We start from the raw sequence: 14,491 nt of genomic DNA, 5'->3' as shown, positions 1-14,491 counted from the left end.
TGACTATTACCAGAGAGTTTATATGGGAAAAGACTTTGCTAAGTAGCTACATGGACAAAAGAGTACTTGGACAGAACAGTTCTGTGAAGAAAAAATAACAATAGCGACATAAAAATACTGTATGTACGATTGGTCTACAACCACAGAGCCAAATACACAAAACTTTATCCTTTTTGAAATTGTTGACTAAACAAAAGAAGTGTACAACAGGGCGGAATGTTCTTTCCACCTCCCTGTTTAAACATGATGATGAAATTGTACGTTTTGATACCACGTACAGTTAGAACAGCGCTCATCTGTGATGTGATAGCGGACGTGGATCACCAAAGAAATCAAATTCAAAATCACCTCTGTGTGCATGGCTCGCGTGACACTCCCAACATCAGTCAGGCGATGCTCTCGGTCATCCCAGCGTCCGTACGCCAGGTCAATACCTCCAACGAAAGCCACCGACTGGTCGATAACCAAAATCTTCTCGTGGTGGGCCCACAGGTACACAGAGGAGGACACGTGGTCTGGGTGCCTCATCACCTACAAACATTGGATACACACGATTGTATAATCGCATCATTGTTGACAGCATCAACGTCAGACATTTCCAGCAACTTGACATTTAGAGAACACTTTTTGGGAAATTTTATTTCATTTACCTTTTGGCTGACTAGAAATAATGTGTGAATGGTATTTAAGTCCATTTCCAAAATAGTGGGTGGTTGTTACAGTCTGTTGCAACATTTAAGATCTACTTCCACTGAAAACCAGTTTTACTCGCTCCTTTTCTAATACAGAGGGTCACCCCTAGTAACATACACGTGCTGCGCTTCCAAGTGGTGCGTCACCTCCACTGGCTGTTTTTCCCATTCACAGACACAATACAGAGCTAGGAGCACATCTGCTATAATAACACTCAAAATGGCTGATCCTTACAGTATCTTAATAGAAAAGCATCATGGAAACCTATACTGTAAACTACACCCTCGCAAATACTGATGTTGTGACATTTTCGGAAATTCAAATTTTTTGCATTGCATTGCATAATGCATTTTACATAGGTTTAAGAATTCACGTTTATAGTAGATGAAAGCACGTTTTAACATTAACAGTCATTTCCATTAATAAAAAGCAAAAGTAATGTTGTTTAAGTCATTTTGCAACAAAAATGCTTCATATGTAAAAATGACACGTGTGCAAGAGTAAGCCAAATATCTCCCTCTCTTTCTCTCTCTATCTCTCTATCTCTCTGTTATTTTACAAACATCCATACTGTGAGGCACCCATGCACAAACATTTACTCTGCCAGTGTGACGCCACATTCCATGCATAGCGGAGAGCTTCATGAGTTTCAGTGTGTGCGACCTTCTACCTTGATGTTTGGATGAAGGTGAAGGAGTGTCCGTTTGCTGTATTCACTATTGATTCCCAAGGCCAGCTCCACCTCTTTGTACAGCATGACAAAAATCTTCACGCCTTGTTGCTACACAAAAGCAAGACAAAGGAGCCATGGATGAATTTTAACGTCAATTGAGGGACATCACGCACGCATGCACGCCCGCACACACACAAGCACGTACACACATAAAATCAGGGCCATAAATTCCACATACAGTATTGGCTTTTGCTGAAATAGGAGAGCAGACAGACTTACTGCTCTGCGCTTTAAAATCCAGTCCAGGCGCCAGTAGTTTCCTTCAACGACCGGCCTCTTCAGGAAAATCTCAGGGCTGAGCCTGTGTTAAGAGGGAAGACATTTCAGCCATCAATCAATTGAATTGTCGGCACAACATGCATATTTAATAGTGATGTACCGAATCCTGATTGTTAAGGTTATGCTGAATACCAAATCCACCGCTTAAGATTTATCCGAATCAATCAAAAAGACAGAATCTGTACGAATCTGAAACAGAAACTTGGATTCGGTTCATTAGTGGTCTCCAAGGGGCGGCCCGTGGGCCAGATCCAGCCCGGCATGGCAAACATTTGGCCCACCATGAGATTGGAAGAAATGGTAAAACATATGTATGCTACCTGTGTCCATGGGCTATCTGTGACGGTTGGGCGATCTGTTTGTCCCTTAGCCTCATTCTGGCTACATAATATGGCCCTTGGGGAAAATAATTGGAGACTACTGCGGTACATCCATAATACTTAACACCTTCATATTAGCTCTCGCACAGCATTGCAAGGGGTTGCCTGTGGGTGATGCGCTGCACAACTGCACCAATTCCCATCCACAGACACAGGAGAAAACCAGACAACACAATACAACACACAATATATGCAAGCCCAAATGTACTATTGTGGAAGAAGCGTGATTCGGAACGTTAAATGGGGCGCCTCTTACTTTTCCTCCCCGTTTGAACACTTTGAATGTGTGCACACACTTGAATATAAAAATGAGTTTTCTTCTCCCATCTTTATGTTTATGCATTCAACTTATTTTAAAATGATTGATGATATCGCTGTTGTTGTTGCGTTCTAATTATGAAATATTAGATTAGATGACATCAAATTACTCTTTGCTGGCGCATTTATCCAAAGCAACTTAGTTACTTACAGGGTATTGGTTATAGTCACTGGAGTAATGTCAGCAATGCTCTAGGCCACTTCAGCCATGGATGGAGTTGAACAGTAGGGAGAGGTATGGGTGTGATTCGATTTTAAGTCCATCATTAGGTAATGGCTTATATATTCATTATAAGTATTATATGTGTCTTATACTGCCTACAAAGAATCAAATACCGGACAAAAAAAACATGGAGCATGGCAATCAAAAGGGACAGACAGACAGTGCTATTCTAGGCTTTTTAGAGTGAATGGGCATGGATAACACTGGCATTATTCCACTCATATTTTCTCCCTCTCTCTCTCTCTCTCTCTCTCACCATAGTGCTTGTACAAGGATGGACCTAGTTACTGATTTTTCCATTATGCCAAAAGGCGGAAACAAAGCCCTGCACTCTGTGCTCGAGTAACTGCGATTTAATCATTGCTGCGTACGGTCCTTTTCAACAGCTGGTTCTACCAGTGTCAAATTACTAAACGGTCACATAATAAAGGTCACTTGAGGCCTGTTGCTGAAAGTATCTTTCGATGCTCAGGCATGGTCATGGAAAGACAACAAGACCGTAATAGTTATGGAGTTTATCTTGGACTAAAAAGGTTGCAGAATAGATTCCATTCAATTCCCACAGAATTCAAATGATTTGGAGAGTATTATACTTGTGTACCTTCCAACATCCGCATTCTTGACTGAAGTACCTTTGTCAACCCCACATTGGTCAATGGGGACTGTTTCCGATAACACTTACAACACATAGTCCTGAAAAATGACATGACTTAAACAAACAACAGAGTCCCTGTTTACTAACCACCAGTCCGTGATGAAGATCTCTTCTCTAGCTTCCTCTAATGCGTTGGCCACATCCTCCATGTAGGTCTTCCCATTGACATACCTGTGAAAAGAAAGAAAACGGGCCACATGCATTTACACTGCATTACACTTGGCATATGCTTTTATTGAAAACCTCTTAAAATAGAGAACACAAATCACTCGGCTCTCTTCACAACAGAAAGGCACTTCAGGCTGTGGTGCGTACAGCACAGAGCATTTGTGGTTGTGACCAACCCTCCATATTGGAGTTATGTGAGGCAAGATGAAATAGGAAGGCCAGAACAAATCATGACAGATCCTAGTCCCCCCCACCCCTGAACTATCTGAGTTATTATCTTCTGAGAAATGGCATAAAAGTTTGAAAGCTTGCACCACCAGACTCCAGAGCAGTTTCTTCCACCAGGCGAATAGATCGTTAAATACATGCTGAAGACAGCAAAGGCACATTTTTCCCTTTCTCTCTCTCAGACACAGACACAGACACAGACACAGACAGACAGACACACAGACACACAGACACACACACAAACACACACAAACTTTGGAGGAGAAAAAAACACAAATAATGATAACCCTATAATTATATCCCTATAACGAGATGAAAAGAAATCTTGAATCTTGAAGTTCCAAAACTGATGTCATTTTGCAACAAAGCTCTTAATTTTCAAACAAATACTCAGATGCAGGCCCGTAGCCAGGGGGGGTTCGAGGGGTTCGTTTGAACCCCCCCTCCCATCCCCCACCCCCACTCGAACCCCTCAACTACGTTGCATCCCACTTTGACTGGAAGGTCATTTCATAGACAATAACTGTCAGATAGCAGTAACTGAGCCAACACTGGGCCGACACTATGTGGGGAGATAGCTCATTTGAAGCAATTCATGTCCATTTATGTTAAGAGTGGGGAGCAACAGACAAATTAAGGACAGCAACAACAGACTTGCGACAAACTTATAATGAATAAAGTATGTCTAAATTAAAATATTTTTAGTGTGCTCGTGTATTTTGGAAACATTGGAGCCGGGAGCCAAATAAAGTCCACTTTCGGGGCGAAAAGATCCCCCCCACCACAATGCTGGCTACGGGCCTGAGATGTCACCAATGTCACCCACCCCACAAGCCCCCACCCCCTCTGTGGTCCATGATGAGATCTTTCAGTCCCGAGGAGCCATTCCCTGTTCTGGGCTGAGTTTCTCAAAAGAGAAGTTGTCAGCCTGTTAGCAACTTCGGTAGTTGCCAATGGGAAAATGCATTGAAAGCAACGAAGTAGCAAATGTAGTAAGCAACTTTGGTTTCGAGAAATTCACCAAAGAGGTGCGAGCAGCAGGCCCCTGTTGAAGAGCGTGCCGGAGGACAGGGCAGGACAGGACAGGACAGGACAGGGCAGGACAGGACAGGACAGGGCAGGGCAGGGCAGGACAGGGCAGGACAGGACAGGGCAGGGCAGGACAGGACAGGACAGAGCAGGGAAGGATAGGACAGGACAGGAGGACAGGGTAGGGCAGGGCATGACAGGACAGGGCAAGACAGGATAGGACAGGAGAGGACAGGGCAGGACAGGACAGGAAGAGGGCAGGACAGGACAGGGCAGGGCAGGAAGAGGGCAGGACAGGACAGAATAGGACAGGACAGGACAGGACAGGTCAGGACAGGACAGGACAGGACAGGACAGGACAAGGAAGGGCAGGACAGGACAGGACAGGACAGGACAGGACAGGACAGGACAGGACAGGACAGGACAGGACAGGACAGGACAGGACAGGACAGGACAGGACAGGACAGGGCAGGACAGGGCAGGGCAGGGCAGGACAGGACAGGACAGGACAGGACAGGACAGGACAGGACAGGACAGGACAGGACAGGACAGGACAGGACAGGACAGGACAGGACAGGACAGGGCAGGGCAGGGCAGGGCAGGGCAGGGCAGGGCAGGACAGGACAGGACAGGACAGGACAGGACAGGGGTGGATTTCTCGAAACCAAAGTTGCTTACTGCATTAGCTACTTTGTTGTTTTCAATGCATTTTCCCATTGGCAACTACCAAAGTTGCTAACAGGCTAGCAACTTCTCTTTTGAGAAACTCAGCCCAGGACGGGGCGGCCTCTCCCATGCAGACACTATCGCATTCCCCCGCAGGGTCACGGGGAACGTCAAAGCTAGCGTTTCACTTTTCCCCCGCCGCGCCGTCTCTCTCGGGTTACTCTGGCGAAACGGAGACCCCGCGCTGGACACCCGAGGCCTCCGATGAGATGAGGGCTCTCTCTGATGAGGCCCTCGCCACCTACAACACTATGGGGCCCTCGTCACCTATAACAGTATGGGGACCTCGCCACCTACAACAGTATGGGGACCTCGCCACCTACAGCACTATGGGGCCCTCGCCACCTACAACACTATGGGGCCCTCGTCACCTATAACAGTATGGGGCCCTCGCCACCTACAGCACTATGGGGCCCTCGTCACCCACAACACTATGGGGCCCTCGCCACCTACAACACTATGGGGCCCTCGCCACCTACAACACTATGGGGCCCTCGCCACCTACAACACTATGGGGCCCTCGTCACTATGGGGCCCTCGCCACCTACAACACTATGGGGCCCTCGTCACTATGGGGCCCTCGTCAACTACAACAGTATGGGGACCTCATCACCTAAAACACTATGGGGCCCTCGTCACCTACAACACTATGGGGCCCTCGCCACCTACAACACTATGGGGCCCTCGTCACCTACAACACTATGGGGCCCTCGCCACCTACAACACTATGGGGCCCTCGTCACTATGGGGCCCTCGCCACCTACAACACTATGGGGCCCTCGTCACCTATAACAGTATGGGGCCCTCGCCACCTACAGCACTATGGGGCCCTCGTCACTATGGGGCCCTCGTCAACTACAACAGTATGGGGACCTCATCACCTAAAACACTATGGGGCCCTCGTCACCTACAACAGTATGGGGCCCTCGTCACCTAAAACACTATGGGGCCCTCGACGCCTACAACAGTATGGGGCTCCCTCACCCCTTCCAATTCGGGGCCCGCTTGACATTTTCACAAATGTTCGGGTCCCACCCCCGGTCCAATAAACACTAAAACTGAAATAATTATCCAACAGCAACACACACGCAAATATTGTTCAGATTTTTAGAAAATTATTTCAAGGCCCACTTGGAATAGCTTCAGGGCCCCGGCCCACAGTTTGAGAATCATTGACTTACGATATGGGTTGCAGGGTGGAGCTCGCACAAGGCTAACCACGGAGACCCAGATTCGAATCCCTACCCTTTTCCTACACCATCTCCTTCTCCCATCACTTTCTTGTCCAACACCTTCACTCAGATAAGACCCAGATTTGAATCCAGCCTGCGTCATTTCCCAACTACTCCATCTCTCTCTCTCAACCTCTCTATCACGCATCTCCAGCCCTACTCTTAACTTCTACCATAATCATAAAAGTAAAAAAAAGAAAACATTTTAAAAGCCCCTGAAATACACAAAAAAGAAGATCAGAGGTACGAGTCAGGTTGAGAAGAGGCAGGTGGGGGAAGGATCTGCACACTGCTTGCAAAAGGCTTTATTGGGAGTAGCATCGTTTCGATCATAGATCATCTTGAAGAAATAAATAAAGGGTCACACTTTCTATGAAGCCCACATCTATAGCGCATTATGAGCGCATTTATAACAACTTCTCATAGTGCATTATGACAGTTATAATGTATTATAAAACCCTTCACTGCCTGTAGTTTATAACCAGTCACAAGCACTCAAAACACCTTAAGGTTTATAATGCATTATAAGCTAGATTTATAGTTATTCATGACTATTGATATCATCCATCATGAAGCGTTATGATTGTAGTCATAATGCACTATGATTATGATATGCATTATAAGTTGTTATAAATGTGCACATAATGTGCTATAGATATGGGCTTCATAGAAAGTGTTACCAAATAAAGTCTTTTGCAAGCAGTGTGCATATCCTTCTCTACATCCTTCTACATACGCTTTTCTCATGGATGTGTACGCCCAGGCCCGCTGACAGCTTTGGCTGGGCCCAGGACAAATTTCTCTGATAGGGCCCCCCACTTAATACATTTAATACAACGAGGACCCAATCATGGGCCCCCCATCTCCCTGGGCCCAGGACAAGTGACCCCTTTGTCCCCCCTGTCGGCTTCACTGTGTACGCCCTCCACTACACTCTTCACTTTGGGGCGGGGGAGACTCACCACTTGGCTGGGGTGTCCGGCTGCTCCTGGGCAAAAGAGCCAAAGCGATGGTCGGTGAGGAAGGCGCTGCCATACTTGCGGACAAAGTCCTCGATGGCCTGCCCCCACCAGCGGGCATGCCGATAGCTGCTACACTTCAGCACCAAGGTCCTGCAGGCGGGAGGGAGGGAGTGGTGACAGGTGGAGGGATGAAAGATTCACCATTCAAAGACTTGCTACCGTTTATCACAATGGTTATCTTAACCAATACAAAAATAAATAGGTTTTCTGGATTGTGTTTAGAATAGTAATTGGTATAGTAATTGTAGATTGTAGTATTGCGATATTGTATTCCCATTCTGAAAAGAGCATGTTTTATTCTTCTACTTCTTTGAAAAAAACTTTTCATGCCATATGTTATACACTGTATTGGCAAAGACCTTAAATGGCTTACCTGTTTAAGTTGTCGATGCGCACTCCATGCTTCGTCTCCGTGTCTTTGGAGTCCATTTTGATGGCAAACTCCTTGTCCACCAGCATGACAAACGAAATGGCCCCCGAGTCCGGCTTCATGTACAGCAGAAATGAATCTTTCACAACCAGCCACCTACAGTGCAGAAGAGGAGTACAGATCAAACATGAGCCAACAGAACATCGTAAAAAACTCTGCAGTCTGCACTCCACCACACAAGAATGAGTGTCTGAGCACAGTGTAAAATACAGCATCTTTGAAAACAGGTTCCTGCACACGGCAAGAAAAAGTTTAATATATGTTTAATGTTTAAGCAAGAATATGTTTAATTCATAATATTGGCAAACCTGCTAATATATACTCAACCGGCGTCATTTAGTGAAGAAAATAAAAACTCTCGCCCACTCTACCTCAGAGTTATCTTAACTTGGTTTGTTTTCAAACAATCTTCTTGGAATACCTCCTTGGTTGGGAATTCAAATGTTCCACCTTTGCTCCGCCTGCCACCTTCTTTAAGCTATTTTGTGGCCGTTTGTCCAATGTGTTGCTGCTACGTGTGTGCATGCGATAACAGCATAGCAACATGCAGCTGTGCCACGCAAGCAGATGTCAAGTGCTTGAGGGGAGAAGTATTCCTTGAGGACTTTCCAAATATTTGTACGTGAATGTTTAATTTGTCCTGCGTGCCAAGAGAGTGGACACATCATCATTGAGCTACACAGATACGCAGTCACGATGAGCGTTAGTGTGCATACAGTACAAGACAGCATATAGGTCTCTGCACTATCCCATGTTGCCTAGATAAGAAAACACTCCAATTCAGAAACAGACATGGGGCATTGCACGTACCGTTTGGACCATCGGTAACACATTTTGCTGTGACCACAGCAGTTCAGGCCAGGGATCCGATGACCACCAGACCGCTTGTAAACAAAGCCCTCCCTGGAGAAACAACAAGACAGAGGTGAGTTTGCATGGAGGCGGTATAATCAGTCTGGGAATGAATAAATAACCCTCTTATGTAACAAGTGTTTTGCTCTTTTAGTCAAGCTGATCCAACAAGTCATCCTACAGCTGTATATTACATTTAGATGATGCATCAAAACATTTGAAATAAGTGAAATAGATGTATCAATAAAAACATTTTCTTACAAGCCTTTTGGTCCCAAATCATGAATGAAGGACAACTGACTCACATCAATGAACTCCGTCTACAAGGATAAGTAAAAAATAAAAATCAGAAAAGATCTAGTCTCGCGGCACACAGCTATCCGGTCGTAAAGATCACAAATCAAAAACCTTACTGTTGCATGGTAGCTTCTGTACAGTGGCATTTTCAACAGCTTATTCAAGTAATCCTCCAGTTGTTTCTGGAAAAGGAAAAATAACACCACTCAGTTTTGATTTACTTTTACTTCGATTCGCTTTCTACGATGACTGGCAATGGCCAAAGCCAATCAGATTCGCTTTCTACGATGACTGGCAATGGCCAAAGCCAATCAGATTAAAGGAGACGCACCCTTCTACTGGACACCTGCTCCTCTCTGAGGTCTTCCCCGCCTCCGCGTGGCAAGCTGGGCATCTCGCGTGCCAAGTTCCTGTTTATAGTCTGCCGCCGTTCTGTGTGACTGGACAGGGGAGCAAATTGCTACAGTCACCCCCTTGTGGGAAATCACATTCGCTTATCCAACTATTGCACAAGACTTTACAGTGCATTACATTCGTTTACAGTACATTAAATTACATTACATTTGACGCTTTTCTACAAAGTGCCTAACAATTGAGGACATAAGTCAGATCATACAACACTTGCAGGTACAAAGTGCACAGGAAATAAACAAAAGTGTTTTTCCCCCCTTTTTAAGTACATTAGCATAGGGTTCACTGCTATGCACTTCTTTGGAACTTAATCTGTTTTGAATAATTTCCGTGATCTTTGCAGATATCCGAATATGAATATGAACTGCTTGGACTATTAATAACAGAACTTTTTCTATGTATCCTAAATATAGAAGCCACTATTCCCATCCAGGTTTTGAAGTTAAAAAGGACCTAACTCAGCATGAAAAGTCTAAAACTCTGAAACAGGGTGCAAACCTTGCTACTTTTTGTGATAGTAATAATGGGCAACATTGACTGAGACACTTACAGTATGTTCTAGTACCAAACACTTCAAAACATCTGTTTCTGCCGATTGATTCATCCTCACTGTCCATTGTGCTAAAAGTTGAGATGAGTTACTGGCTAACAAAAATGCGATGGTGGATTGTAAAGCCTCTGAGGAACGGTTGGCCACCCAGTCAGGTGAGCAGAGCTGAAGCTGTGGGCAGCCGTGGCCTGATGGTTAGGGCATTGATTCTCAAACTGTGGGCTGGGGCGCACTGGTGGGCCTTGGAAGTATTCCAAGTTGGCATTAAAATCATTTTGTAAAAATCAAAATAATATTTGTGTGTGTGTTGCCGTTGACCATTTATGAATTGTCTTGTTTATTGGGTCAGATGTGGGCCCCGACCACTCGTGTACATTTCAAGTGGGCTGCAAGTCGCAAAAAGATTGGAACACCTGGCTTAGGGAGCTTGTTTTTTGGGATCAGAGGGGGATGCAGGTTCAAATCCCACCTTGACCTTTGATTTCATCAAAATCCCTTCATACATTTTTCAGTTATCCTGGAGTCAAATAGACAGACAAACAGACAGACAAACCAACACGACCGAAAACATAACCTCCTTGACGGAGGTAATAAAAGCATCAACTGAGTATAATGCATGGTGATGAGGCAGACCTGCGTGACGGCAGAGGGATGCGCATGAAGGTTTTGTACGTGCGCAGCTCTCGGTGCAGCTCCATGAAGTGCTTCTCCTTCCTCTTCACCATCCAGGTGAAGTTGCCATGCTTCATCTCGATCTTAAAGACAGCAGGGAGCACCTAGAGGTACAGTGAGACATCACACAATGTTGCATTTAGATGAAAATATTTGTTTCATACATGCACACGCACGCACATGTAGACACACACACACACACGAACACGCGCGCACGCACACGCACACATGCATGCACACACACATGCACGCACACACACACATGTACGCACACACACACATGCACGTGCACACGCACACGCACACGCACACACGCGCACGCACACGCACACGCACACGCACACACCTTTCTTCCATGTCATTTTAGCAATCTTGTCCATAAGAAATGGAGACATATTCTACTAACGACTGAAAATGCAAAACCCAGGCACTGCTTTTCCATGTGAATTTGTGGTTCACACTATGGGAAGACTGGGCAGTCTGAACTGAGTCAGTTAGCATGCTAATTCTAAAGGAGATCCGGCCAAACTAATTATGCATTGCCCTTTCTTCTGTTCTTTGAGCTGTTCTCTTAGTCTGTGGATGTTCTACTTACAAGCTAGCAATTTTCGTTGTCCGACTCAGAGAACAGCTGGGAGCACAGGAGAAAGGTAAAACTCAATCATTTAACTCAAAGGGAGGTGTAAAATGAGCTCATTTCCAGAAATGCTACAGCATGGCTTTAAGTAAGAGCCCATTTAACCTCTCTGACCTTGGAGACGCTCCGCTGAGTGGTCACATTGAAGCGGTCCTGGGCTATCCGGGGGCGTTCCACCTCCAGGATCTTGGCGGAGATGGCCAGCGAGGCCAGGAAGACCCGAGCCTCTGGCTCCTTGAAGCCGGTCGTCTTGTAGATGGCGACGAAGGGGATGCGTTTGTCTGCCAAAAGAAGGACACAGTCATTCAACCATTGTTGTGTTAATTCATTCATTCATTCCTTCATGTACATACATATTCTGCTTAAGGAAGAAAAATCCGCACTCACAAACTGCGTCTCATTATTTATTTATATTACCACCATGTCCAAAAAGCAAACGCGTTTCGGCTATCAAGCCTTCATCAGTGCGTGGTACCATACATATTATGCACACACACCAAACTCATTCCTTCATGTACCTGCACATACTACATATTCTGCACACACACCAAAGTCATTCGCTAATTATTAATAATCTCGAAACACTGTAACATCAGCCATCCTCCCTAGAGGAACTAATGGTTGGTTTCTCGTTCCATGGACATATAACACTTACATTTTAAATTCTGCTCCATCATGCATTGATGACCACTCACATTTTTGGCGCCATGCACAATCCAACACCTCCATATGGGTGAAAACCCCTCAATAAACAGACAGAGCATTGCAATTGGAGGACAGATTTCATGGCCCAGATATGATTTTCTCTTATGGTGCGGTGCTAGACCAACGTGCTAGATTTTGACCCACCTATAGGTTGCTGGAATCACAAACAAACACCTACTCAGCTTTTAGCTGTTGAACCTCAAGCAATTTAGAAGGCAATTTAGTTACTTTACTAAACGTTTATGCTCCTCCAGGCAGTGGATGGCAGTTTTACAGGAAAATGTTTGATTTGATGACAACTAAAGCGCAAGGGGTGGTCATTTGTGGAGGGGACTTCAACACACATCTCCAGCCATCGCTAGATGTCTCAAATGGTAAGTCTGAGACAAAACCTATTAGTAGAAGAATGGTTGACTTAATGAAGGAACTGGGTATTATAGATATATGGAGAGAATTACACCCTACAACCAGAGACTATACCTACTATTCAGAACCTCAACCAATATTCCCAGATAAATCACCGGACCCCTGGGAACCAATGTATCTGCTCCATCATGCATCTAATTGCTGCAGTGCCCACCTGGGTTATTGCCATCGTGCCCGTCAAACACCTCCTCCCCGTCGCCCATGTCGAGTTCTCGCGTGTCCAGGTTCTCCATGATCTCTGTCATGTCCGTGGCCACCAGCTGTAGCGTGCTACTCGTGGGCTCCGCCTGGCGCAACATGGCCAACACTCAGCCTGACGGCCTGGCTCTCCTGGAAAACACAGGAAGCAAGGATGCTGTTACGCTCAAGATGTGTAGAGAAATAAGCAGGTGTCTGGACCCAAATAGAACAGTTCAAAAGATGAGAGCATATTCCCACACTGAAAAGACACAAAGGTCAAGCACAAGGAGGTTTTTTTCCCATTATTTTGCTGACAGCAGAGTAGAGCAGACATTTCAGGGATCTGCCGTCATCAGTGCCCTCTCTCTCACCAAAATAATAAAACGCATTGGGCTTGACCTTAGTGTCTTTTTCAGTGTGCAAACCTGCTTTCTCCTGTAAACAAACACACACACGAGCCCTCTCTCACGCCTTTCGTAAAGTCTTCACGAAAATAATAGATTAATTTTCGTGGTGCATTCACGTTATTGCCCGCCTTTTGTAAAGTCTTCACGAAAATAATAGATTAATTTTCACGCTGCCTATTCACTTGAATTGCCCCACTGCTGCTATGGTTATCCAAGCGTCTGCAGGGGCGGGGAGGGGGTGCTGCTGACAGAACACTGCTGATACACTCGGGACTCACTAATTCGACGCCCTTTCGGTACTTACGCCTTATGTCCCCTAAACCTAAACCTAAACCTAACCCTAACCTTAACCCTACTTAACCCTAAACCTAACCCTAACCCTAACCTTAACCCTAACCTTAACCCTAACCTTAACCCTAAACCTAACCCTAAATTGCTTGTTTGAAATGTTTGATTACCATGTGACGGTAGGCTACCGAAAGGGCATCAAACTAGTGGGTCGCTAGGCAACAGTCGGGCAATTCAAGTGAATAGGCAGCGTGAAAATTAATCTATTATTTTCGTGAAGACTTTACGAAAGGCGGGCAATAACGTGAATGCACCACGAAAATTAATCTATTTTTTTCGTGAATACTTCACGAAATGAGTGAGATACGGTTGCACACACACACACATGTGCACACACGAGAAAGCATTAGCACACAAGTGCAAGTGCACACCATCCTGTCTTGTGCACCATAGACTTTTAAATGTATGCACAGACACAGGATAAGAAAGTTACATGAGTGCTGCATGTAAGCACTTAATGGATGGTGTAATATGGGTTGCGCACCGTGATATGCAGGTTGTGTTGACACACAACAAAGCCAGAACAAAAAGATACGTTCAGTCTCAAATTACAAAGGCTGCGATGCTAACCTTGTGGGAGCACATACAGAGAGCACATTTTATAAGTGAATGATGGGTGATGCCATACATTGAACCTATCATCAGTAGTTAAGGAAGTAATCCACAAGTTCAGAGTTGGAAATAGACAATGTTGATTCATCTCCCCCATACAATTTACAAGTAAAACAAGAAGTCTTCTCTCCAGTCATCCACCCCCCCCCATCAGACTTGCCGTCTCAGAGGATATTGCACAACTTGAGTAGAAAAAAATCTGAGTCACTAAACATGGCTTCGCACTGCACCAGAGGGGTCAAAAGTAAAATTGAAAGAAAATGTATGGTGTAAGTACC

At 45.2% G+C, this 14,491-nt stretch overlaps 1 protein-coding gene across 2 annotated transcripts in view; it reads right to left on the bottom strand.

The window, feature by feature from the left end:
* Positions 1–14,491, bottom strand: part of pld1b (phospholipase D1b) — a 62,647-nt gene that overhangs the window by 29,380 nt on the left and 18,776 nt on the right. For both annotated transcript variants that reach the window (XM_063206626.1, XM_063206625.1), the window contains exons 2-14: positions 12,821–12,996; positions 11,650–11,816; positions 10,860–11,002; positions 9,597–9,705; positions 9,382–9,447; positions 9,230–9,288; positions 8,927–9,019; positions 8,060–8,212; positions 7,627–7,776; positions 3,369–3,452; positions 1,646–1,727; positions 1,364–1,474; positions 349–531 (exon numbers count right to left, since the gene is read on the bottom strand). In XM_063206626.1, coding sequence (XP_063062696.1) covers positions 349–531; positions 1,364–1,474; positions 1,646–1,727; positions 3,369–3,452; positions 7,627–7,776; positions 8,060–8,212; positions 8,927–9,019; positions 9,230–9,288; positions 9,382–9,447; positions 9,597–9,705; positions 10,860–11,002; positions 11,650–11,816; positions 12,821–12,965 — 1,545 coding nt within the window. In that variant the 5' untranslated portion in view covers positions 12,966–12,996. The remainder of the gene's footprint in view (positions 1–348; positions 532–1,363; positions 1,475–1,645; positions 1,728–3,368; positions 3,453–7,626; positions 7,777–8,059; positions 8,213–8,926; positions 9,020–9,229; positions 9,289–9,381; positions 9,448–9,596; positions 9,706–10,859; positions 11,003–11,649; positions 11,817–12,820; positions 12,997–14,491) is intronic.

Source organism: Engraulis encrasicolus, chromosome 9, assembly GCF_034702125.1.
Source record: "Engraulis encrasicolus isolate BLACKSEA-1 chromosome 9, IST_EnEncr_1.0, whole genome shotgun sequence".
Taxonomy (NCBI): domain Eukaryota; kingdom Metazoa; phylum Chordata; class Actinopteri; order Clupeiformes; family Engraulidae; genus Engraulis; species Engraulis encrasicolus.
The sequence above is the reverse complement of the archived record's forward strand: the minus strand, read 5'-3'. Positions and strand labels throughout refer to the sequence as shown.